This window comes from Grammomys surdaster, unplaced genomic scaffold (assembly GCF_004785775.1).
Source record: "Grammomys surdaster isolate TR1022 unplaced genomic scaffold, NIH_TR_1.0 202, whole genome shotgun sequence".
NCBI lineage: Eukaryota > Metazoa > Chordata > Mammalia > Rodentia > Muridae > Grammomys > Grammomys surdaster.
In genome coordinates this window covers 362,868-389,485 of record NW_021604647.1, presented here as the reverse complement: position 1 = coordinate 389,485, position 26,618 = coordinate 362,868, and the positions used below count along the sequence as shown (strand labels likewise).

General features: G+C 46.1%; 2 protein-coding genes across 3 annotated transcripts in view; one reads left to right on the top strand and one right to left on the bottom strand.

The window, feature by feature from the left end:
• Positions 1-342: 342 nt before the first annotated feature.
• On the bottom strand, positions 343-1,844 carry Tssk1b (testis specific serine kinase 1B). The gene is made up of 2 exons (XM_028770549.1): positions 1,664-1,844; positions 343-1,618 (listed from the first exon to the last, which is right to left on the bottom strand). The coding sequence occupies exons 1-2, from the start codon at positions 1,692-1,694 to the stop codon at positions 552-554; spliced, it is 1,098 nt and encodes a 365-aa protein (XP_028626382.1). The 5' UTR covers positions 1,695-1,844; the 3' UTR covers positions 343-551.
• Positions 1,845-3,641: 1,797 nt separating this feature from the next.
• Positions 3,642-26,618, top strand: part of Dgcr2 (DiGeorge syndrome critical region gene 2) — a 58,574-nt gene continuing 35,597 nt past the window's right edge. The window contains exon 1 of one of the 2 annotated variants that reach the window (XM_028770474.1): positions 3,642-4,001. In XM_028770474.1, coding sequence (XP_028626307.1) covers positions 3,923-4,001 — 79 coding nt within the window. In that variant the 5' untranslated portion in view covers positions 3,642-3,922. The remainder of the gene's footprint in view (positions 4,002-26,618) is intronic. The other variant, XM_028770473.1, reaches the window with a different exon arrangement.

The following is a 26,618-nucleotide window of genomic DNA, read 5'->3' as shown; positions in this document are numbered from 1 at the left end:
CAGAAAGCCAGCTCTCCTAGTGCAAGATAGGGCTCTGCCTTCCAGCCCTTCCTCTACAGGCTGCTAGGTTTATCCTTCTTGGACTAGCCTCCCCGTGCTTTCTCTCCACCTTTCTTTGCAGTTCTCAGCCTTCCTCTAGAAGTTATCTTCTTCACTTAGCTATCTCCCATGGCCTCTGCCCCTCCAAATCCCTCCAACCAGCCTCACTGGTACAGCTTCCTCTCCGTAGCCTAAGGATAGTCCGGATTTGGGGTGCAGGGATGGATTTCCCTAAGAGTGAGGATTTGCAGTCTGATAGGAAGACGAGAGGAGCACGGGACTCCAGTGATGGGGCAAAGACAGTCACCTGACAGAGGGTGTGCTCCACTATAGTCATTTATTGCTTCTTCAGCCATGTGAGTTACCAAGTTCAAAGGGGGGAGAAGAAAGTGACGAAAATAGCGCATCCGGGAGTGTCTTCCTTCTCTCTCCTCCCTTGACTTCTAGGCTCAGGCTTCAAGCCATGAGCTCTGCCTCATTCCCTGCTGGCCCCCTGGGCTGCAAGAGGCCCATTAAGTATGTGTCTCTGAAGGCTGTTGGGGGTGCCCTTCCTCTGTGTCCCTGTTCAGTTCGCTGCTGAGGCCCACGTTCTCCGACTGCCTGGCCACCTGCACAGAATCTTCCTGGGGTTTTGTCTCAGATTGGGCCTCGGGTCGTGCCTCTTCCCTAGGCTCCAACTTGGTGGCAGACTTCTTATCAGCACCAGGTTCAGGGGTCCATGAGGGCTCAGTGGCCCGAGAGCTTTCCCCCTCCTTGTTGATGGCTCCAGAGGACAGACCTCGTGCCTTGGGCTGCATCCAGCAGTGGCTGAGGATCTCATCAATGTGCAGCCGCTGATTGACATCTGGCTGTAACATTCGGTAGATGAGGTCCTTACACTCACCAGTCAGGTGTTTAGAGCGTGGAAAGTTGACGCGGTGCTCCTTCTGGATACGCAGCATCTTTTTGATGTTTGAGTCATCATAGGGCATGGAGCCACAGACCATGATGTAGAGGATCACACCCAGGCTCCAGATGTCATACACCTTGGGCTGGTAGGGGATGCCCTGTAGCACCTCGGGGGCTGCATAAGCTGCTGACCCACAGAAGGTCTTGCTTAATGTCAGTCTACCACTATCATCCCGCAAGCAGCGCTTGGAGAAGCCGAAGTCAGACAGTTTGATGTTGAAGTCCTTGTCGAGCAGAATGTTCTCGCATTTGAGGTCTCGGTGGACGACATCCAGATCGTGGCAGTACTTGATGGCCGAGGAGAGCTGGTGGAACTTCTTTCGAGCATCGTCCTCTTGCAGGGCTCCTCTGGTTTTGATGAATTCAAGGAGGTCACCCTGGACCCCAAGCTCCATGACAATGTAGACCTTGCCATCTGATGTCTCAAAGATCTCATAGGTCTTGACAATAGAGCGGTGGTTTAGCTTGGCCAGAATCTCAATCTCCCGGGGAAGAAATTTCTCCAGGAAGTCCGTGGGGGCTTTCTTGCGATCGATGATCTTGACCGCCACGTTGAACTTTAGGCGCTCAGAGTAAGCGGATTTGACTTTGGCATACGAGCCCTCTCCTAAGTTTATCCCCATGATGTAGCCTCGTCGCTTGAGGACGGCAGCGTCATCCATGGTGCCGGGATAGCCTCGTCGCTTGAGGACGGCAGCGTCATCCATGGTGCCGGGAGTGCCCAGTGCCTCTGAGGCTGCCCTCTACATCCCTGCCAGACATGGGCCAGCAGTGTCCTCATTTACACTGTGGACAGAGAGTCCTCTGAGCTGGCCAGGCCTGCTGTCCCTGCCTCCTAAGAGGCCCAAGACTCTAGCATGGAACATTCAGCACTGTCTTCTGGGTGACTTCAGTGGGTGAAGTCACAAAGGAGTAATGCCCAGGGGGAAATGCAGCTATTGCCTGGGCCACTTGAACTTAGAACTTAGAAGGTCTGCCAGTGTACTGGAGTAGACTAAAAGTGATCAAAATGGGTTCATGCTTGGCTCCAGCCTGAGGTAAGAGAGGCTTATGAGACCCAAATGTCTGCCCGTGTTTCTAATCCTAGAAATTGAATCTAAAGTCACTGAGAAGGTGACTTCAGTGGGTGAAGTCACAAAGGAGTAATGCCCAGGGGGAAATGAGGCTACTGCTGGGGTGCTTGGACTTAGAACTTAGAAGGTCTGCCAGTGTACTGGAGTAGACTAAAAGTGAACAAAATGGCTTCATGCTTGGCTCCAGCCTGAGGTAAGGGGGATTCATCTTGTAAAAGACCACTTTTGAATGTCTGTTGGGCCCTGAGACAGACCTGGGCATACAGCTGTGAAGATCCATCAGGTTCTGGTGGTGGTGGTGGTGGTGGTGGTGGTGGGTTAGGGAGTTAACACTGTGCTTTCACTGTGCTGTTCAGCTGGACTTCTCACTTCCTGTCCTGCTCTTTTTCTCTTCCAAACCTTTCCTGGATGCTTAATGGTGGCTCTGCACCATTAAATGACAATTGGCAGGAAGTCTGCACTTGGCTGAGTTCCCCCCCAAAGGACCTGCCCAACTCAGCTCTGGCTGAGCTTAGATTTGCAGTCGGGGTGGTTATGAGGGCAGAAGGCTAGCCCTGGATCTTGTACTGAGTGCCGGGAATGTGTCATAAAACTATCCAAGTGCCAAGGCCAGCACTGGACAGGTACCTTTGCTTCTGCCAGCAAGGGGCTCCCCTTCTGTTATGACAAGACCTATGTCCAACATCTTGGGCCAAGACCTGAGAAAGTTGGAATATCTGATGGTTTGACTTTGGCTTTATCCACCTATAAGGAGTTAGCATCTTTCACTCACATGGCTCCACGTATCTACCATAGGTTGGAAGCCTAGCTGGGACTTTGTTGAAAGGGCAATAAGAATGAGTCAATTATGCTGGAGGTGACTGGCCTTTCTCCCTTTTCACTTCCTTTCCCTGAACAGATTGGTTCATTTGCTGTCTCTCCTTCCACGTTCATGCTGTTCATGAAGGCAGGTGCGAGCTTAGCATGTGAAGCCTTGTTCCCAGGCTTTAGCCCTGTCTCTGTCTGGGCTTTTTTTCTCCATTGTATAGACAGCTCCTTCCCTAGATCTGGTCCAGAGACTCTGGGCTTCTCTCTTATTCTGACATCCCTTAAGCCATTTCCTCCTCTGTTGATATTCTTTGTGTCATTTTCCCATCCACAGAGTCTGCTGGTCCTTTATTTTCACTAGAGCTCTTCACTTTCTTCACAACGGTTCGACGTTTACAAGACCACTTTAGGGAATATGTTGGCACTGGGACAGACCTGGGCCTCCAGGAGTAAAGATCATTCAGGTCCAGTTAGCTATATCTCCTCAATTCTCTAATCCCGGTATCCCCACTCCTACCCACCCCAGACCCTGGCGCCTGCACTGCCAGTCCCTGTGTCCCTACCAGCACTAGGGACCTCTTTGGGTACTTCGCCGCGAAGGCCGCGTCCCCCTCCCCCCAGTCCCACCTCTCGGATCAGCCAATGGCACGCCTCCTGTCCTATTTGCCCCGCCCCCGCCCCGCCCACTGTTCCTCAGTCCCTAGGTCTGGCCTCTCCTGCTCACGCCCCGCCCCGCGTCTGGAGCGCCCATTTTGCCTCTCCCCCCCACCCCTCCCCGCCCAGCTTGGTGTTCATTGGTTAGTGCGGGCTGGAGGCGGGGTGGCGCGGGCCGGAGCAGGACAGCCGCCATCTTGCGCGAGCCGGAATCTCATCCCGCTCCTGTGGCCTAGAGTGCGCGCGAGTCGGTGGCATTCTCTTGCCGCGGCCCAGCTGGATCCCTCGCCTGCGGCCCCTCTGCCCCAGGCCGGAGTCCGGCCTTCACCCTCTCCTCTCGGCCAGATCTGGCCTCCCCGCGGGGTCACGCGGCTGCCCCGGGGACGATGAACGGAGGATAAATGGTGCCCAAGGCAGACAGCGGTGTCTTCCTGCTGCTCTTCCTGCTGGTTCTCACTGTCACCGAGCCGCTGCGGCCAGGTGCGCGGCGCTGAGGGTGGGGGCGCGGTCGGGGGTGGGGCTGCGGACGTCGGTCCACCCGCGGCTGCTGGGCGCCACTGCGCCTCGGCCGGACACAGGCGAGGCCTGGCCGCGGGCCTCTGGGCGTCCCCTGCCCCGGGACAAGTTGGAGTGTACCAGGGTTCGGAGCCTCGAGGATGTCACCTTTGGACCCACGTCCACCGAGCGCCGTGTGCTCTGGGACCCACTGCCCAGGAGCTGCGTCTCCGGCGTACCCTTCTGCCGGGTAGAGTGGAAGTCTGGGAAGCAGCTTGTGGAGGTACCTGGTGCCCCAAGTGTCCGCCCAGCTGTGGCTTAATGCTAGCGTTTCAGCCCTGGACAGCGATGGCTGGTTGCTTATTGCCACTTAGTGAAACGCTGTATCACAGAAGTCCAGCCCGCCCCAAAGGAGGTACTGGGAGTAAACCGAGCACCATGTGCAGGAGACAGAGTCTTGTCAGCGGTGCCTGGCACTTAGTGCTTTGTGTGATGTAATTAACTACTTTTGGTACTCTCTTGGAGTTTGTGTGGTGGGGAACCTTAGGTCCCTTTTCTGCTAATTTCAGATACTTCTGAACTGTGCCAAAACAAAACAAAAAATCCTTACTGCTCCCCACTTCCCAAACAAAGCAAGGTCGGTTTATCCATCAGGCACAGGAATACCAGTACAGCCTCACTGTACATTTAGGGATCTGTGGGAAAGTTTTACAAATGCCAGGGATGTCTTGTCTGTGAACTTTCAGGTGAAAGTAGACGCTTTAATGTGTGTACTGTGTTAGAGACTACTCTGTCCTAGGGCAGTGGTAAGGAGAGCTCTTAATGCTTTTAGCAAAGGAAGGTTCCCATGAAGGAATGCCCAAAGCAAGTCTTCTGTGGGTGACATCATGGCTGGGTGTCAGAACAGGTGGGTGCACCCTCAGCGGTGTCCTAGCCTGGCTCCCATCCTGCAACATGTCAATGCTTGGCTTTGTGCTTTTGTCCCATGTGGAAATGTCTGCCAGAGCCTCAGTGACCAAGCCTAAGCCAACACAAAATGCAACAGTGTTTCTTTCCGTGGGCTCCAGGAGAGGAACAGCCAGCTGTTCTACATATATATGCGCTGCCTGGTTGTAGACTAGGCTGCTAGGAACTCTTGTGGGCTTGGTTGTCTTGTTGGGCTGATGGGTTTGTGGGTTCTTATGGTTTACATCTTGGTAAACATGTTTGTATACCTCTGCATACAGTGACCCCATTCTGATTCTTGGGTCCAGTTTTGCAGATGAGGTTCACACATGCCTGCCTTTCTTTTGCCTCTTGTTCTAGAGCCAGCATCTCTTGCCTAGATAGCGTAGGTGTCCGATGTCCCTAACCATTTTTCCCTTGCCAGTCTGTTCATATATCCTGCCAACTGGCTGGGAGCAGTTCAGAAAGGACATGTGAGTTCTTGCTTCCTGCCCAACGATAGAGCTAATCAAATGCAGAGAATACAACCCTCTCTTTAATGCTCAATATTGAAGAAAATAGCAAGTATGACTTCTTAAGTCTATTTTGTGTGTTCGGTATCCCTGGGCAGATGGCAGAGGCCATCCGCGTGTACATGTGAAGCAGGGGAGCCCTCATACAGTCTGAATGGGACTTACAGTGGGAGAGGCTCCAGTAGAGGGAGTAATATGATCCAGCACCCATGACTTTCTAGGCCGGAGCTTGGCATCAGCCCCCAGTTCTGTCTTAAGTTGTCCTGCAGAGCCCTAATCACCTTAATGTCCCTTGACAAGGGGAGCAAAGACAAGGATCACTGGGTCAGTTTTTCTTCTTGTGTGCTATCATGTCTCTTTACACATTCATCATGTCTGTCCTGGGAGTGTTGGACAGAGTCTTTATAGCTGACTTTTGCAAAATGAAGGTCCTATTCTAGATTTGCTTTCTTCCTTTCAAGATCCTGGGTCTAAATCATACATGGGTGTAAGGAGGATACTAGTTAGAACCCACCTCTTAGGAGGGAGGCCAAGTGTTCTCTTCTTGTGCCTGCCCAGTGTTGTGAGGGAGAGCCAGGGCATTGTGGGTTTCTTCTTTGATGCAGGCCGAAGCTTTCAGTGATGCTGAAGGGAGGCAGTGTGGAGTTAGGCTTGACTTGTCCAAACTCTTCTTCCTATTCTTTTGTTTTGGTTGTGCCAGATAATCCAACCCAGGGCCTTGTGCATGCTAGGCAAGCATTCTACCACTGAGCTTTACCTCCAGCCCCCAGACTTCCTTTTAAAAAAATGAATGTTTACTCTTAGTTGTTTGAGGATATTACATGTTGGATACTGTTCTAAGTATGTATGTATTAACTTTCAAGTGGTCCCTGGAAGACTGTTATTAGTCCAGTTTCATAGACAGAGAAACTAAAATAAGAGAACTTTAATAAAGCTAAGTGACCTAGATGAGATTTAATTCTGAGAACTTGGCTACTTTGATTGTTATGCACCTATATAGGGAGTGTTGCATTATTAGTCTTGATGCTCACCTTAACCAGAAGTATATTAAGTATATTTAATACTGTATGTCCCATAACCTTAAGCTCTCATTGTTCCTAATGACATAACAGAGTTATGCCATAGTCTCAGCAGTAGCTTTCTTCAGGGTGATTCTAGCATTCATAGTTAAGAAAACCTGCCTTCCCGGCAGGGCCACAGGCCAAGAAGCCTGATCTTTTCCCTGCCTGTTGCTGGCCCCTGAAAGAGGCTTAGGCCACCTTGAGAGGTAGTAGCATTGACAGCTATCTTCTGTATTCCATTTGTGCTGCTCCCAGCTGGGAGTGACCTTAAGGAAATCCCTTGCCTCTCCCTGGCCTAGTTCATAGATACTCTCCTCTTAGCAGTAAGGAGAGCTATGCCGTAGACCAGGAAGTACCCTAGCAGTGAGGGCAGACACTGTCTGTCTGTGAGTTCTCATGCTGTAGAGCTGATCTCGTTGTGCTTTTGTCTTCTTGGTCGTGATGGCAGGTCCTCCTAGGGATAACAGCAATCCAGTAATTGATTTTCCCCTTGTGGGCTGAGCCTCTGACTATTGGAGAGTTCCTTTGGTGGGTTTTTGATTCTGAAATGTCAGTGACAATATTTAGGACCCAATAAAGAGCCCATGACAAAGCAAATAGCTTCTTAGGTGTGCAGCTCTGTCGTTTGTTCAGTGCCTGTGCTTTTATGTGCTGCGGATGTCATGAACTTTTGTTTCCCTCCCAGCCTAGAGCACAGTCATAGCCTGGGAAGCTCGGTTTGAGGCCCAGGCAACTGTGCCAAGAGACATCTGAGTGTAAAGTGTTCTTATTCTCTGACAGCTTTGGTTTTGTTTCTGGCTTGATTTACCAACTATCTTAGAACGGTCAGTGGAGGCAGGTTATATTTTGCCATGGCAGGCCTTGCTAGGACAAGCCCAGGCTGGAGGGTAATAGTTTGGGGGCCTGTGGTTATGGCGGTGGGGCTATGGACATAGATGGCTTTGTGCTTCGGTGGTAGAAGAGTGAGTTGTCTGTCAGAAGAGGATTGAAGTTACAGTTTGCTTTCTGTTGCTGTGCTACATGCCACAGCCACAACTTGGGGAAGAAGGGGTTTACTTCAATTTACAGATTATAGTCTATCATGAGGAGGCCCTGGGCAACAACCTGGAAGCAGGAATGGACTTGCTTTCCTCCAGCTTTCTTATAGAGCCTAGGCCCACTTGCCTTAGGCATGGCACTGCCCACAGTGGGTTGGCGTCTTCTGCATCAATTAGTGATCAAGAACATGTTCAACAGACATGCCCACGGGTCAGGTTGACAAAGCTATGACAAGTTATACAAAGGTCTTTTTTTTCATTCTGGTCAATGGCTGGTGGTTGTGGATTCAAAGCATGTGGACCCTGAAGCTACATTGCCCAGGGTCAAGGTTGTCATAGTGCTTTAGGGTTCCTCTTCCTTTCATCTGCTCCTCTCCCCTCCCCTTCTCCTTTTTCCTCTCCCCTCTCCCTGTCCCTGTCCTTTTTTCTCCCCCCTCCCCCATCTTTTCCTTCTTCCCCCCCCTCCGTCCTCTATAAATTACTTTCGTGCCTCAGCTTCCTCACTTTGAATACAAGCATCATGATGTGGATTCATGGAGACGTAAGGATTAAAATGGGTGCGGAAATATTCCGAAAGGTATCTGATATAAAGCAAGTGCTTTACACAGATCATTTGTTGGTATTATTCACAGGTAGATTTGAAGGAGTCTAGGGAACCCTTGAGTCTGGGAGCCAGTTGGAGTGTGTGTGTGTGTGTGTGTGTGTGTGTGTGTCTAGGAGGCCCCGAGCTCAGTGTAGTGGTTTTAAATCTTGCCACACACATAGCAACCACTGCAAGACTTTCTATGCTATCACACTTTTCTTTTTCACCTTGTGTTCTTTGTTTTCATATGATTTTAGTTATTTCTGAGAATTCAACGTGTGAATACTGTATATCATTTTTACCCCACTCTCTCCCTCCAATTCCTGTGTCCCCACTTGAGATTCCTGACCTCTTTTTCTTGATTATTATTTCATATATTGCATGTACATACGTATACATGAATACAACCTGCTGAGTCATTTAGTGTTGCCATTTATATATGTCTGTGTGTTGACTGTTTGCAATTGAATAGCTTATCAGGGATCTTATCCCCTGGAAAAGAATGGTTTTTCTTCTCTTAACAACCATTATTTGCTTGTAGCTCCTCCTCTAGGTATGGGGCCTTGTGAGACTTAACCTCATCCACACTGGATGTCAATTGTTAGTCTTTGTGCATTTGCTCAAACAAGGATACAGCTCCCTGTCATAGAAGCTACTATCTTGCAGTGACTATCCTGGTTCTCTGCCTCTTACAGTTTTTCTGCTCTACTCTCACCCCTTTAGAGTCTATGGCCTCTTCTGCATTCCCTAAGCCTTAGTTGTAGGAGTCGTGCATCACTGGGGATGGACACCCCTTACTCGGTCGTTCTCTGCATGGTTGACATCAGTTCCTTCAGTCCAGTTAAACTGCTGTTGGTTACGTCCAAGACACAAGTGCCACTATTGCACCCTTGGGCTACCTAGCCATGCAGGTCACTGCTGTGTTCTACAGTGTTCACAGCTAGGGAAGACTGTTGATTACTTTTCTCCCTTGGCAGCTCTCATAACACCTTTGGCTATTAGCTAGTCCTCAGGGAGGCGGCCTCAAGGTCAGGTCCAGCTCAGGTTTTTACCTTATGCATGCAGAATGTATGGGGCTTAACTTTGAAGTTCTGGGAGGCAGCCAAGGGGAACAGCAATACCCTGCATTGTTTTGGAAGTCAACTGAGACTCCCCTAACCAACCATTTGAAGGGAGGTTTCACATGCCTGATCTAAGGTTTTGGTTAGTCTATGGCTCTTGGGAGGAGCATTACTACTCCAAGTACTATAAACTCATTTGGTTTATATAATACACACACAATTGCTTTTTTTTCCGAGACAGGGTTTCTCTGTGTAGCCCTGGCTGTCCTGGAACTCACTCTGTAGACCAGAAAAAACACAAAACATGTCTTTTTCCTTTCTTTTTTTTTTTCTTTTTTTCTTTTTTTTTAAGACAGGGTCTCTCTACAGTCCTGGTTTCCTGGCTGTCCTGGAGCTCACTCTGTAGTCCAGGCTGGCCTCAAGTTCACACAGACCCACCACTGCCTCTGCCTCCAGTTTACCCTTGCTCTTCTTTATCCTTCCTCCCTCTGTATTGCCTGCCCTTTCCTTCTCCCTGATAAAGCCCCTCCACTTCTTTTTCCATTTTCCCTTCATGGTACCTGGGTCTTACTGTCCCCCTCCCTAGGGCCACGCCCCTTTTACTTTCTGTGGTTACTCCAGGCTAGACACCCACTTCTAAACATTTGGCGCTAGTGTCTGTAAATAAGAGCAAATTTGCAGTCGCTGCACTTCTCACAGTGCAAGGGTCATTCACAGTGACAGGTTTTACTCATTGACACACTTTGTGTGTCTCCTGTGCCTAGACAGGCACAGATTGGGCACTTAGAAGCCAGTTTTTGAGGGGTTAGAAAGATGGCCTAGCAGTACTGGCTGTTCTTCTAGAGGACCCAGGTTCAATTCCCAGCAATCACATGGCAGCTCACACCTGTCTGTAATTCCAGTTTCAGGGCTCTGATACTTTAAGACATCCATGCAGGCAAAACACAAATGCATATAAAGTAAAATGTGTATGTATGTATGTATGTATGTATGTATGTATGTATGTATGTATGTGTGTGTGTATGTATATATGTACACATACTAAAATGGCTATTTGTGGTTTTATAACATAAAAGACAGTAGTTCCTTTAGCCATTTTGCCTTGCAGCTGCTCTAATGGAGGTGGCAAGGAGGATGAGGGAGGAGGCAGAACCATCTGGTTGGGCTTCATGTTTGGTGAATCTTGTTCCTGGGTATTAGCTATACTGAGAGACAAAGAGCAAGGGCTTCTTACCTGTGTGGATCCTTCCTAAAGCTTACCAGCCACCCAGTTTAGGGTTGGGGGGTGTCCCAGAGAAAGGGGGTGTGGCTTGGCATCTGGACTATGTGAGCTGGCTTGATGTGAAGCTGCACTCTTCCTCTTCGTTTCTGTCCCTCTTCTGCCCAGTGAAGCTGTTACTTCAGTTACCCTGAGCTGCTTCTCCACACTCCTTGCTCCTTCTCTGTTGCTTTCTGCATAGGCTGACTTCTGTTTGCTGATGTCAGCCATTTCACTCAGTTTGTCTGACTCCATCAGCTGGGGGGCTGCTTCCTGTTGAGCAGGACAAGGCTGAGTGTGGGACAAGTTAGCTGGCTTGAGAGTGGACTCTCGTGGGTCCTGCGTGCTCTTGTTCCCTGAAGGGACTTTAGGAGATCCTGTCCATACGTGTGGGAGAGTGTGGGGAGGGTGTGTGGGGGTGTGAACAGATGAATATGGAAGCCAAGGATCAAGCTCAGCTGTCACTCCTTAGGCACCACCACCTGATGGTGTATATGTTTGGGTTCCTATGCATATCTGTGGATATGGGTACATGTGCACATGTGTGCGGGTGTGAAAACTAGAGATTGACATTGACTATCCTTCCATTCACTCTCCATCTTGGTTTTTGAGCAAGGTTTCACAGTATTCTTAGCACGTGGACTTGGTTAGATTGGCTGGCCAGCAAGCCCCATACAGTCCTGTCTTCACTTTCCCAGTGCTAGGATTAGGCACATGCTGCCACACCAGTTCTTAAATAGATTCTGGGACCAAACTCAGATCTTCATGTGTGCACCAAAAGTTGTTTTTTGACTGAGCCAATTCCACAGCACCAAACTGGTTTTGTGAGTTTTTTATTGGCCTGGGACCCCCTTAGGCCAGCCAGGTATTCACTTCTGCTCCCTCTCCTGGACTGGGGTTACAAGCTCACATTACCACAGCTGGGTTTGTTTGTTGCTTCTAGACAGGGTTTCTCTGTGTAGCCGTGGCTATCCTAAAACTCAATCTGTAGACCAGGCTGGCTGAGAACTTACAGAGATCTATCTGCCTGTCCCTGTCTCCCAAGTGCTGGGATTTAAAGATATGCATCACAATGCCCAGTTAGCCACAACTGTTTTTGCTTGCTTGTTTTGTTTTAAGATTTATTTTATTATTTTGTTTATATGACCATACTGTAGCTGTCTTCAGACACAACAGAAGAGGGCATTGGGTCCCATTACAGATACTTGTGAGCCACCATGTGGTTGCTGGGAATTGAACTCAGGACCCTTGGAAGAGCAGTCAGTGCTGTTAACTGCTGAGCCATCTCTCCAGCCCCACAACTGATTTTTAAAAAGTGGTTTCTGGGGATTGAACTCAAGTCCTTGCATGGTATGCTTTTTACCAACTGTTTTTTTATTTTTTTATTTTTTATTTTTTGTTTGAAATAAGGTCTTACTTTGCAGCCCAATGTCCTAGAATTTACTGCATACCATAGATAGGCAGGACTTGAACCCATGGTGATTCTCTTGCTTTAACCTCCCAAGTAAGCACAAGCTGCCACACCCAGCCCCTTTTCTTCTTTTGTTTGTATGTTGTTATTGTTTGTTTTTAATATTTACTTTTGTTTAATGTGTGTCTGTATACAGGTGTCTCTGGAGATCAGTAGAGGGTATCATTTAGATTTTAATCAGAAGCAGAAACAGGAGGATATTCTGGACCAGTGTGTTGATGACATGCTTTGCCTCCTGCATCACAATTCCAAAACCAGGTGACAGCACTGGGTAGCTGAGGAGTGTAGAGTCCTCCTGCCTAAATATAGGTACCTTGTCATTGGGTCAAGACCCTTCAGTGTCCATAGTTTCCAAAGGGTGGGCACTAATGCGTTACAGTTCTTTTGGCCTCAGTGGCCAGCTCAGGGTAGTTCATCAGTGGCTTTGGCCTATGATCTCACCAGTGTCTTTGTGTTCAAAGGAACACCTGCATTGTATGCATTTCCACAAGCTTGGGAGGCTTGCTCATAATTTTAACCACCTTTTATGTAGACTTTGTGTATTTGGAGCCATGTTGTTATATTATCTCTGAAGACATTTCTGTGAAAGTAAAGGGTCAGAAAAGGGTATTTTACCTAACAGCACTCAGAAGAGTCAGGGAAGCTCATGAGTTCCAAATGGCTGGGAGTCACTACAGCCCAGGCTATGTAGTGACTGAGACCGTCACTGAAAACAAGCATTTTTAGGCCTGGGGAAATGGCTCAATTGGTAAAATGCTGGCTGCTAAGCAAGTTTGTGGACCTGAGTTTGATCCCTAGCAAGCACATTCAAGATTGGGAAGAACAGCTGTGAGAAGTGAAGAGAGGTCTTGGAGCTCACTTGCCTGCTCAGCTTGCTGAATTGGTGAGCAAGGGTCTCTGTCTTTAAAAAAAAAAAGTGAGAACAATTGAACCAAACACCTGACATTGATTTCTGACCTTTGCACAAGTACATACGCATGTGTGCACATGCAAATGTGCACACATAGAGATTGCTGAGGGCATTTAAACAATCTTTGTGTGGAGATCAGTTTTGGGGAAGCAGTTCTCTCTCCTCTCCTACCTTGTTTTGTGTTTGAGACAGGGTCTTCCTGTATAGCCTAGGAGGCATGGAACTCATTCTGTAGACCAGGCTGACCTTGAGACTAGTGAAGCCTCTTCTACTTTGTTTTTGAGGGAGAGTCTCTCCTTGTTTTTTCCAGAGTTTCTTATGTGCTTCTCTTTTCTCTGTCCCCTATCTCTCCTGAGATTGCTGGGATTACAGATGCAAACTACTCTTTGCGGTGTTTTTTTTCCCCCACATATTCCAGGGATGTCAAACTTGTGTAGCAAGAGTTTTGTCTTGTTATTTATTTACATATATATACATATATATACATATACATACATATGTATATATTTTAAATCAAATCATAATTTTTACTTATTCACACATGGGTTATAAACACAAAAAGGCAGGATATGGGGAAGGGGATGACACCGGAGCGTGGGTGTTCAGGGGGAGATATATAATATATATATATATTTTAAATCAAATCATAATTTTTACTTATTCACACATGGGTTATAAACACAAAAAGGCAGGACATGGGGAAGGGGATGACACTGGAGCATGGGTGTTCAGGGGGAGTACAGATATCTTTCAGAACAGGGTATCGGTTGGGTGAAGGTTCAGGGGACAGGTTACTATGAATCGGCCTATGATTCGCTTGTCCTTATCTAAGTTAGTATTATCCACCAAGGCCACCTGTTTACAAGGTCTATGACTACTCAGGCTAGTAAATTTCCACAAAAGTTGCCTGTTTATAATAGCTTATAGCCCTCTGTTTCAATATTTTTCCACAGAGACCCAAGACTTGGTATTAGTATACGTGTATGACAGGCCTATTACTGATTTTAGGCCTATGGCTGATTTTAGGCCTACAGTGTGTAAGCAGGGCTGCCCCTGACATCTCCTCCCTTCTCTAAGTATAGAAAGGCTGTGGCAATTCTAATTTTGCAAAGGCGGGGATAGAGGCCTGACCTCCAGTAATTGAAAGGGACCTTGTAATGGCTCCAGTCCCCCTGTCGTTGTCCAGTGAGGCATGAGGGCCATACCCATCCCAAAGTCTTTTTCCTAGAGAGGGGATACTTTTGACATCAACCCCTATGCAGTCAGGCTTGTCCCTCAGGGAACCCAGATAGATACTTTTATCTTTTATTTATATTCCCTTGCAGTGCTTAGCCTCGCAGCCTAAACAAGAATTCAGATCGCCTGTCAGAGGGGGTTCTGGGTGGCCTTATTTATATTTTTTACTTGCAAACCATGCTTAAGAAAAGGTATTTTAAAAGGAAATAGGTCCTGTAACCAAAGGTAAAACATGATTTAAAACAAAACAAACAGCCGGGCGGTGGTGGTGCACGTCTTTAATCCCAGCACTTGGGAGGCAGAGGCAGGCGGATCTCTGAGTCCGAGGCCAGCCTGGTCTACAGAGTAAGTTCCAGGACAGCCTGGGCTGTACAGAGAAACCCTGTCTCAAAAACAAAAAACAAACAAACAAACAAAAAACCCAGAAAGTAACTATAAAGATGATTAGAATACACACACACAAAAAAGACAGAAAACTGTGGCTAAATGCTGTTACATGTTTCTATTTCACAGATGCCGTGTGAGGTAGAATTTAACCCTGTTTTATAGACCAGCAGAGTCTTAGAATACATTTCTTGGCCAAGGTTACATAGCTCCAGAGCTTCACCTTGTAAAGTAGAGCAAGTATTTGGAGTCTAGGTAGCCTGACATTAACACTTTGATGTGTGCTGCTCTAGTGGAGACATTTGCCTCTGTCTTGTCTTGTACCTTTTCACCTTGAGTCTCAGCCCCCACGTTTTCCCCCGAATCACCATCACCATAATCCTATCTTTCCTTACTGTTCCCTTGTGCTGCTGTGCCCAGCACTACCCTTCAGGAATTTCCACACTCAGCCTGTCAGGAACTGAGCACATTCCTCCTCATTTGCCCTATAGTCTGTATTGGGGCTGCTTCTGTCTTTGTCCCTCTGCCTCCACATCATGTCTGAGCATCCCACACTCTGTTAAGCACTCCGGGTGCACAGCCTAGATAATCATAAATGATAACTAACATTCCTTTTCAGATAGTTTCTGGTGTGTTGGTCTTGTGCTTGACTGGCGATTCCCAAGGAGTATATGAAATGGTGCTTTTAGGCTATATAGAACACTCAGCAGAAATCAGAACATGATATTGTTTAGATTTAGAGGAAGTGGAGTAAAGCTGTCCATTGTTGCTTGGCCTTAGATCATCTTTTTGTATGTCTCAGAATTTCAGTCTGCCTTTGCTTCAGGAGTTGCTTTGTTTAATTTAGAATTGCCGTTGGGGCTGGAGTGTAGCTCAGTGGTAGAATGCTTGTCTAATGTGTATGTATAAGGTCCTGACTTCCACCCTCCACTTACAGGGAGAAAGGAGAATTCTGTTAACCGTTAGCCTGGGCTACAAAGCCAAAACCTCTATCTCAACAACAAAAACTTACCTATAGGACTTTGGCATCTTTCCATATCTTGAATTTGTCTACCTTCCATTTGGAACGTTGGTCGTCAGAAGCATGTGGAGACCCCCATCTCTTTTTCTCTAAATAGGGATGGTACTTAAGTTCTGTAGGAGGCTGTTTACTATATATAGGGGAGCAAAGCTTAGTCTTCTTGTTTTTATTACATTTACATGTTTGTGTGTGTGTGTGCGCGCGTGCCCGTGTGTGTGCACATGCACATGCATACCTTTACCCACTAAGCCAGCCTGCCAGTCCTAAAGTTAAGTTTTCTTGAGACAGTGTCTCATGTAGCCTCAAACTCAGCTCTGTAGCTGTGGTGGTTTGAATGAGAATGGCCCTTATAGACTCACATATTTGAATGCTTGTTTTCAGTTGGTAGAGCTGTTGTAGGAATGACTGGGAGGTGTGGCCTTGTTGGAAAGATGTGTTCCTGGGGTAGGCATTGAGGTTTCAGAAACTGCCACTGCCTCCTATGTGGTTTCAACATGCAAACTCTCAGCTACTGTCCAGCAGCACCATTCCTGCCTGCCTGCTGGCAAGGATCCCCACCCTGATGATCAGAAGTAACCCACACTGTGAGCCTCCATTAAGCTCTTCTGTAAGCTGCCTTGGTCATGTATCTCTTCATAGCAATAGAAAAGTCACTAAGATACCTGGCCAGATGGCCTCTGCATGTATTCCGCTTCAGGTTCAGTTAGGTACTGGCTACCCTAACCAGGGCTCTACTGGAGAGACCCAGCAGCGAGCTATGCTTGCAAAGCCCTGGGCTCTGGGTCCCCTTTGCTTAGATGACCTTTTCAGAGTATTCAGCTCTTCAAGGTTATTGTTAGCAGCAGAACACTTGGGACTTGAGTAACAAGCAGTGCTTGAGTGAGTTCTTCTCAGCCCTCAGGATTGCCAGGAATGGCCACCTCCATGCATCTCAGAACAAGGAGTGTGGCCTAACAAGATGTGGTCATTGCCATGTAGTCTGGAGCAGAAGCTAGTCTTAGATGGGTTTCTGGTGCCTCTTTCTATATTGATCTCATATACCATCCCAGGAAGCTATAAGAGCCAGGTAGTTGCACGTGGCAGTAACCAGAAAGGAGCTACAGGGTTTTGGAGTTGCAGAGACTGCCAAACCAGGCCCAAGAAGATGGTGGGATTCTTGTGGCAAGGGTGTAAATGTCCCTGGGCTCTCATGAAAGCACAAATGGTACTTTTGAAGGTCGTGGGAACTTTTGTAAACATCACAAAGGTCTGGTCATGGTTGTCCTCCCTTCCTGACTCTGTCTTCCCTGCCATGTGTTGGACAAGCACTCTGATACATTTTTCCCTTCATTGGCAGCTGCAGTCCTTCTTGAAGCCAGACCATATTTTATGAAAAACAGCCAGGCTCAATCCCTCTGTGCTGCACATGGATGGGCACTCCTTCTTTATTGTGCCTTTTCCTACTGATTGGCTCTTGTCTAGGCTGCTCTGCTGATTGTAGAATTGCCCTAGGCAGTGTCGCTGGAGGCTTAGATACTGGCCTGTCTCAGGCCTTGTTTGGGCCCTTCTTCACTCTTAACTTAGAATGGGGTCTATTTTATGTGTTATCTATTGTTAACAATGGTTTGTGTCTCTTGATGATGTCCACAGGAAAAACTAGAATAGTGTGGCCAAATGGAAAAGAAGTCCCCCCAGATATCCTTTCAGATCCTTTCTGCTCTGCTGCTGGTTTGGAGTGTGGTCCTGGAAAAAAAATACCTTTTTTTTTTTTTCCTAGAAACTTCTGGTACAGATTGAGAGCCGTTGCAAAGCCTGCTAGGACACAGCTGCTAGCTCAGTCTAGAGCAGGATGATGGGCAAATGACAGACTTGCAGAGAACTCTCACATTTATGGCTGTGCATGAGCACTTCTCCACATGTTGTCATTGTTTGGGGGCACTCAGGTGGATGGTGGGAGGAGGTAGCCTTCTCAGCATGTCTTTGCTGAAAAGTGACATACATCCTTGTGATGTGAGTGTGACTTGTACTTGTACTAGTGCTCCGTCTTTGTCCTTTGTGGGCAAATGTTGAAGAGAAATTAATTTCAAATGATTTAGAAAGTATTCTAAATTTCCTACAGACATTTGAGACAGCTCAATTTATATAATTTAAAATGAGGCCAAATCTTGCTGTCAGAGAAAGTGATTCTAGAAAAAGAATCTTATCACTAAGACCTAGAAATTCATACAGACACAAACTACAAACTCTCAGTTTGCACCCACAGCACAATGTATTAGCAGTACCTCTTCAACTACCTAGGGGCCAGCTACTATGATACCCCTAACTGACAGAATCCAGAAGGAAAATTACTCACTTCATAGTACTGTCTGCCACCCATCTTACCACATGAACACATTAGTGTTTCTGGAGCCTCCATGATACAATGTCATTATTCTTGAAGTTAATGAGGTAAGTGCTGGAGAAAGACTTAAAAAATGTGGTACAATATACATCACATGACATTTATCATTTTAATGATTTTCACTTTTGCTGTCCTGAGGATTAAAGCCAGGGGCCTTCCTTGTAAATTCTGGGAAATACTCTGCCCTGAGCTACATTCTCGCCCTTTTTTTTGTTTTGTTTTGTTTTTTGTTTTTTGTTTTTTTGTTTTTCAAGACAGGGTTTCTCTGTGGAGCCCTGGTTTTGTTCTGCATGTGTCTATGTGTGTGACTGTGCAGTTTGTGTGAGTATTGACATACATGTGCAGGTCAGAGGACCACCTAGGTATCTGTCCTAGCCTTCCACCTTGTTTGAGATAGGATCTCCATTGTACCTGCCTAACTTCCAGGGAGTCTCATATCTCTGCCTGCCTCTTGTTTTGCTATAGGAGCCCTGGGGTTACAGAAACACGATACTAGGTTCTAGGGACTTGAACTCAGGTAGGTCCTCCATGCTTATGTGGCAGGTGCTTTATACACTAAGCCATCTTTTCAGCCCCTTAACTGTCTTAAGCTTGTGGCTCAGTGGCATATAGTACAGTCATTATTATATAGCTGCCATCACTACATATTCCTGGAGTATTTTCATTATACCCATCAGAGACTGTGTGCCATTAAATAACAACTGCTCCTTCTCCCCTTTCCTCTAGCAACCACTAGTCAGCTCTGTCTCTGTGGGTTTCTGTGTTCTGGACAATTTATGTAAGTGGAATCATACTGTGGTCTTTTGTGATTTGCTTCTTTGACTTAGCATATTTTCAGGTTCATCCACATTGTAACACATTTAAGTTATTTTAACCAACTAATAATATTCTGCTGAATGAATATACCACACTTTCTCTCCATCCTTCAGCTGATGATATAGATATGTTGCTTCCATAGTAAGTGCTGATGTGGACTTTGGTACACAACTACCTGTTAGAGTCTCTGCCTCAGTTCTCTTGAGTATATGTCTGAGTGAAATTGCTAGTTGATATGTTAATTCTATGTTCCACAGATGCTGAGTCATCTCCCACTACTGCAGTAGTAGTCTAAGGCTCAGTCTCCACCCCCTTGTCAGGATTTTCACCTTAAGAAATAGCTGTTCTCCTGATTATGAGGCCCTGTCTCACTGTAGTTTGGCTTGTGTTTCTCAGATGACTAATATTGCTGAGCAGTTTTTCACGTCTATTGGTGAATCATATATCTTTCTTTTTGTTTTTTGTTTTCTTTTTTTTAAAGATTTATTTAGTTTTTTTTTTTTTTAATGTATATGAGTACACTACACTGTAGCTGTCTTCAGACACACCAGAAGAGGGCATCAGATCCCATTACAGATGGTTGTGAGCCACCATGTGGTTGCTGGGAATTGAACTCGGGACCTCTGGAAGAGCAGTGCTCTTAACTGCTGAGCCATCTCTTCAGCCCTTGTTTTGGTTTTTCAAGACAGGGTTTCTCTGGGTAGCCTTGGCTGTCCTAGAACTCACTGTATAGACCAGGCTGGCTTTGAACTTACAAAGATCCACCTGCCTCTTAATCTCAAATGCTGAGATTAAAGGCAATTATTTATATTTCTTTGGAGAAATAGCCACATGATTCTTTTAGTTTTGAGTTGGGCAGTTGGGTTTTTACATTATTATAGGAATTCTTTATATATTCTGAATATTAGTGCCTTATGTGATACTGAGTTTATTTTGTTCCATTTAGTGGGTTATTTTTCTGATCTTGGATCACGTTCTGAGATCCACAAAACTCTGTGAAGTTACCATTACCTGTTTATTCTTTTGCCGACTGTGCTGTTGGTCTCACATTAGGATGGGTCCCCTATTTTCTAGGTATTTTATAGTTTTAGCACTTATGGTAGAAGTCTTTGATCCACTTTGTGGTAACTTTAATTTTTTCAAAACCTATTTTTAATGATGTCTCTTAAATGCTCTAACCTCCCTTTTAGCCCACCACCCACCAGAGGTAGTGGGAAAGAATGGATAAGGGGGAAGTGGACCTGTTTAGAAAGATTCTTTGGGGCACCTCCTGTCTGTGTTGTCTGGAAATCGGCAGTTCAGTTCACAGGTTAGCAGGCATCAGCAGCTTGATCCACTCACAAACACTTCACAGATACAGCCGCAGTCCAGTTCGGTAGAGTCGGGTTAGCAACAGTGGTGACACAACCTAGCAGAGACAGCCCGGCCTCAGCACTCTGCACAAATCAACAGGAGGGACCAGGAAGAATGCCAGAAGTGTTCTTGGCTGTGCCTCTCTCAGTGAAGCAAAGGCCAGTAAAGACAAGCGAGACCCACAAGCGTTGTATAGCTAGCTCTATAAGCAAGCCTAGCTCTGTCTCCATCACTGCCCCTCATGTTCTATTTATTCCTTCCAAACATCACATGTCCTCCACGGATCTTGCCTCAGCCTACATCACACTGCCAATCAGCCCTAGTCTGCTGAAACATGAAGAAGAAACTGCAGCACATCACCAGAAGGTTTTTGGTGCATTTCTCTCTATGGAATCCCCGACAAATGCAGCTCAACTATATAAGGTGGACCAATACATGTGTGTTGTTAGCAAAGAATCCTTCATCACATGTCCTTTCACGTGCTTACTTTAGCAGAACATTCTTTCACCTATGTCTGCTTCAGCTAAACGTTCCTTCATGAGTCTGCCTTAGTCTTTCACCTGTGTCCACTTTAGCCAAACGTTCCTTCATGGTTGCCCCAGCAAAACACCATCCAACACAACTGACTTTTCAAAGAACCCTTAAAATTTCCACTTCAGCTTTGAGTTAGTTTTTGTATGTATTGAGTGAGGGCCAGCTTCCCTTTCAGATGACTATATTGTCACACTTAAGCACCAGTTGCTGAAAAGACAGTCATTTCCCATGGAATAATGCAGTAATCAGCTTTTTGTCATGACAAAATTCCTCAGGAAATCAACTTAAAGGAGAAAAGGTTTAGCTTTGGTTAAAAGGATGTGTGATGATGTTAATGAGAATGGTCTCCAACATAGACTCGTGTGTTTGATTGCAGCCAGTTCCAGTCGGTGGGACTGTATAGAAAGTGTGGCCTTGGAGGAGGTGTTTCACTGGGGGAGGGCTTTGAGGTTTCAAAACCCACACTATTCCCAATTAGCCCCCGCCCCTTCGTGGTTGTGGATCAGTATGTAAACTCTCAGCTACGGCTCCAGTGCCGCGCCTGCTACCATGCTCCCTCCCCACCATGGTGGCCATGAACTGAAAGCCCCGTCAGTGCTCTCCTATATATTGCCTTGGTCATGGTGTCTCTTCATACCAATGGAAAAATAACTCAGAATGGAGAAAGGCTCAGGTTTTCAGAGGCTCTGGCCTGATATCTGGTGGCTCTGCTGCTGTGGCTTAGAAGCAAGGCAGAGTACCATGCAGGTATCAGCATGTAATAAAGGAGGATGCTCACCTTGTGATCACCAGGAAGCAGAGAGAAAGAAGAAAGGGTGAAGAGGTCACACCCTTCCCGGCGAATTATTTACTCTAACTAGCCCCACCCAATAACTCATTCTGCTGGGAGCTCATCAGTTAAACCTGGTGATGGGGTTAGAAACCTTGTGATTTAATCATTTCTCAGAGCCCATCAGCTGAGGATCAAGCCTCTAACACTTGTGCTTTTGGGGGAGACACTTCATAGCCATACATAACAGGTGTTTATTGGAAATCTATTTAATACGTGGGGCATGTGCTTGGGTTCTTGTGAAGGTCTTTTTCTGCTTTAATAAGCAACACAATATACTGATAGTTGTAAGCCACATAGCAAACACTGTGTGACTCCTCAGTAATTTTAGCATAGAAAGAGGCCTTGGGTTAAAACGTGCTAAGGGGCCTGGTGGTGGTGGTACACGCCTTTAAGCCCAGCACTTGGGAGGCAGAGGCAGGCGGATTTCTGAGTTCAAGGCCAGCCTGGTCTACAGAGTGGGTTCCAGGACTGCCAGAGCTACACAGAGGAACCCTGTCTGAAAACAAAACAAACAAACAAACAAAACCATGTTAAGAGGTATGTGATGCTGTCAGAAAACTGTTGGTGCAGTGGGACTTCCTGTTGTGTGGTTGTGGCACCACACTTGTATCATGAGGGCAATAAACTTGACAGCTGTTCTGTCTTTGGCTAGGAAGAACTGACCTGCCTCACTCATGTCTATCAAGGAGAGAGTCTTAAGGCCTGGGTACCCAGCTTTTGCAGACCCAAATGTAAAGCAGGTGTAAATGTAAATGTAAAGCAGCTTCCTCGGTGGCAGAAATTCATACTAGTTGCCTTTTGGAGACAGAGAGGATCTTGAGAGAGAAGGGAAAGGAACTATTGACATTCAGCTGATATCTAGCTAGGCCCTGTGGAGTCAGCACCCATCATTGTGAGTGATGCAGACTCCAAATGCTGGAGTTCACTCGAATGCTTCAGTGGCCCACTCTCCTGGCTAAAACCAGACACTCCTTACATTGTTGTTAGAAGGGAAGATTCCCATGTTAATGAGGGACTCACCTCTTCAAGTGCTCCCAGCTCAGCCCCTGCCCCTCAGGAGGGGATCAGGAAGGAACCTTCTTAATACTTGGTCATCCACAAATGCTTATATAGGAAGGTGTTTGAGTAACACAGTTCATCAGATACTTGGAGTTAATGCAGCAGAGGTGGGAATGTGTGTCCAACTCTAAGAGTGTGCTAATGCTTGCTTAAGGAGACAAGTACACAAGCCTACTTACTGAAAGATTAGGCTAAGAGATCCAACAGACCCCACAGTGGAGGTGAGGGAAGGGTTCTAAGAAGAGGGTGTGTTTTGAAACCTAATGTCCAATTAAGCCAGAGAAGGGAGGCCAGGTATGTTCAGGATGAGGAAAACAAACGACTGAGAGCTATCTGCTGCCCACAACTTTTTTTTTTTCTTTAAATAAAGGTTTAAAGGAGCAGTTTTAGCCAAATTGTAGGAGGAAGAGGCCCTTTTCTCTGACCCAGAGAAGGAAGCACCAGTATTAAGGGTCTCTACCTTCCCTGGTTTTCATCCTGCCTCAGGTACACGCACAGCTTGAAGTGGCCATGCTTCAGCAGAACTTCCAGTGTCTGACAGTCACCTATTCTGTGACAGGCAGTTAACAGTCTACACAGGCAGTTTCCAATTAGAGGCTTGGAGCCTCAGGATCCTTTGCTACAAGGAATTTACATGCAAAAGTGAGAAAACAGCCTCCCTCACCCCCAAGTTCTACATAGTGAGCAGAAAATAAAGCTGCGTGTGTGGAAATAAGGGGCCATTTATCAGAGCAGGCATGCTGACCTCAAAACATTTGCTTTTAAAGGAAACAATAGGGATGTTGGGAAAGGAAACCTCACGGGAAGACCATTTCCCAAAGTTCTTTGCTTATTTATTTATATATTGCTTTTCTTTTTCTGATTTTAGTTTAGGAATTCGTTTTTTAACCAGAAAAGTCTGGAGTACCTAGAATGGCTTGGGAAAAGTGGGATATTTTAGGTACTTAAATGCTTAGGGATAGAGACTCGAGGCCAGAAGAGACTCTCTTGTTATTAACTCCTCATTAAATAAATAGTCTTCAGCAGGCAGTCAGCCCTGGCACTGTGACTGTGAACCTGATCCCTGCTCTGGAGCTGTGGTAGGAATTGTGAGCCAAGCTCAGCTTGTCCAGGTGAGACATCCAGACTTAGAGGAAGTGACTGATCTTCCTGATCTCCCTTAAGAAGAGCATTATGACACTGGACTGTTAGCTGCAACATCAGTGCCTTCTCCTTGGTTCTTGTTTCCTGATTATATAAACTGAAATCTGTTTTATAGCAATCTTTAAAACAGCCTTTTATTGTGGTACAGTTATCTTATAATAAAGTACACATAGTTAAGACATAAGAGTTGAGAAGCCTCCTCCCACCAAGGTCTGATAATTTATTGCACTTTTGTTTGTTTGGGGGTAGTTGTTTTCTGAGATGGGGTCTCACTATGTACCTCTAGATATCCTGGAACTTACTATGTGAACCAGGCTGGCCTCAAACTGACAGAAATTTGCTTGCCTCTGCCTCCCAAGTGGTAAGATTAAAGGTCTGAGCCACTATACCCAACTTCTTACTTCTAAACACTTATCTTTGACTGGACTCAGACTTAGAAGTAGACAGTCACCAATTAGAGAGAAGGCTAAGAGGTTAAGAACATGCGTTGCTCTTGCGAAAGACCAGAGTTTAATTCCCAGCACCCACAGTAAGCAGTGCCCAACTGCCTATAGTGCCAGGAGTTGTGGTGCTTCTGGCAGGCCTTCTGGGTTACTTGGATCGTGTTTACATACCCACACACAGATAAACAGATACATACAGAATTATAAATTAACTCTTCAGAAGCAGAAGCTCTCAGGAAGGATAGCCTTTATGTCTCTTGGCAGTCTACTCCTGGTATCTTCCTTTGGCTTTTCTCATCATTCTCTTAGCTAAAATGTTTAGCTTATTTGCAGCCTCCTCATCTTTCTTGGAGCAATATGTCTGTGTTTATGTTGCAGGAGTGTAGAGTAGCAAGGTGCTTTGGTCCTGGTCTTACTGCCTTTGCTTAAGGACTTCCTAATAACACTGGTGGACAGAGAAGCTGCTAGCTCTTGGACCCCAGTCACTAGGACATAGAGGTATAGCAGTCCAGGAATCTCTTCTTTCTAAACAATAACCAAGTTGAGAATACTCTTATTGGTGTCCACACTGCATCTGTGAACAGACCTGTGCTTCCTCTCTCCAATTCCCCTTGGTCTAGGACAGGCATGTTCATTCACAGTAGGCGCACTGCTGGGTCATGGGAAAGCCTTGTTTGTCCCATCACTTTTGGGACTGAGACCTCATAATCCTTCCTCTTTTTACCCAGATCAGCAACAGCAACTTTGTGGCCACACAGAAGTGCAAAGCTTGAGTTCGTTATCTACTTAATTTAGATTCTGATGGCCAGTGGCTGGAAAGGAGACATTCAGCTTGTTCTTGGCCCAGCCTACTACCTAGGAAGCACCCATAAAAGAACAAGGAGTTTCGATGTGTGTAGTGTGTTCATTGTGTGCACCTTTGTGTGGGTACATTTTACCAAGTGTCTTTTGGTCATGGGATTTATCACTGTAATCAAGACCGACTTTTTCCTTTCAAGAATTAAACACCTGTTGCTCCTTTGCCCTCCAGTTTATATCACTTCTAATAGGAAGTGTGGGCGGGCAGTGGTGGCACACGCTGTTAATCCCAGCACCTGGCACTCAGAAGGCAGAAGCTGGTTTGAGTTAGAGGCTAGCCTGGTCTACAGAATGAGTTCCAGGACAGTCTTGAAACAAAACAAAAGAACAACAACAAGAAGAAGCAACACCAACAAAACAAACAAACAAAAAAACCCTGCCATTTTTTCCTCTGGGACTACAGCCTGTCCAAGTAAACCTGGCTTTCTCACTTCTTAACCAATTCAGTTGCCGTGTGACTTGGGGTCATTTTCTTTCTGGTGTTTAAGGGTTATTGGATTGCTTAGATTTGTTATGGTTTTCATCAAATTGAAGAATTAGTCTTCATATCACTTAAGCTTTGCTTGTTAAAGAAAATTTCTTCTTGTTATTGTAGGGGAAGAGGGCCAATGCTCACAGCTTTCCTGGTGTATGGTTGACAGGGACCTGTGGAAGCAGGCTATCTCCTTCCCACTAAGCCATCTTGTTGACTTCTTGCTCCCTTCTTGTGGTCTTTTTCTTTGTGTTTGTTGGTTCTGATGCTCTACAGGGACATCCCACCTGCACACCATGTCCTCTCTTGGCAGTCGGCTCGCTCTCCTCAGTCCCACATCTTGACTGACTTTTTCTGTTCAGCTTGAGCTTTTTTTATTATTATTATTGGATATTTTATTTACATTTCAGATGTAATCCCATTTCCCCATTTCCCCCTACCCAGGAACCCCCTATCCCATCACCCCTCCTCCTGCTTCTGTGAGGATGTTCCCCCCCCCCACACTGATTTCCCCCACACGGGGCATCCAGCTTGAGCTTCTTGAACTTTTGCCAGGATATTAATGTTTTGAAATACCTGTTTATTCTACCACACGTACCATGTCAGTTTTATTTTTAAGATTTATTTTATTTGAGGGCTGTAGAGGTAGCTCAGTGGTTCAGAGTGCTGACTGTTCTTTCAGAAGACCCTGGGTTTGATTCCTAGTACCAGCATGGCAGCTGACAACAGTTTCAGGGAGGTCAGCACCTCCTTCTGGTCTCCACAAGGCATCTTGCAAGCATGGAGTACACAGACATACATGCAGCCAAAACACCTGTGTTCATTAAATAAAATAAAATTTAAATTTAAAAAAGCAATGTCACCAGGCTGGAGAGATGTTGCAGTGGTTAAAAGCACTTGTTATTCTTGCAGGGGACCCAAGTTCAACTACTAGTACCCATACAGTGGCTCACAACCATCCATAACTCCAGTTCCAGAGATCCAGTGACCTCTTCTGGCCTCCAGGGCACTGCATACAAATTATGATCCACAGACATATACCCACACACAAAATAAAAATTAAAAAAAAAAACAGAATTACTACAGTGGTGTACATTCTACATCCTAGCTGGAGGTGCACCCTCCTTTTAATCCATTCATTCTCTAGAACATGTGAAGGCATATGTGAGCCTCTATGTGGGCCTCAAACCCAGGACCTCCAGAAGAACAGACAGTGCTCCTAACCAGTAGGTC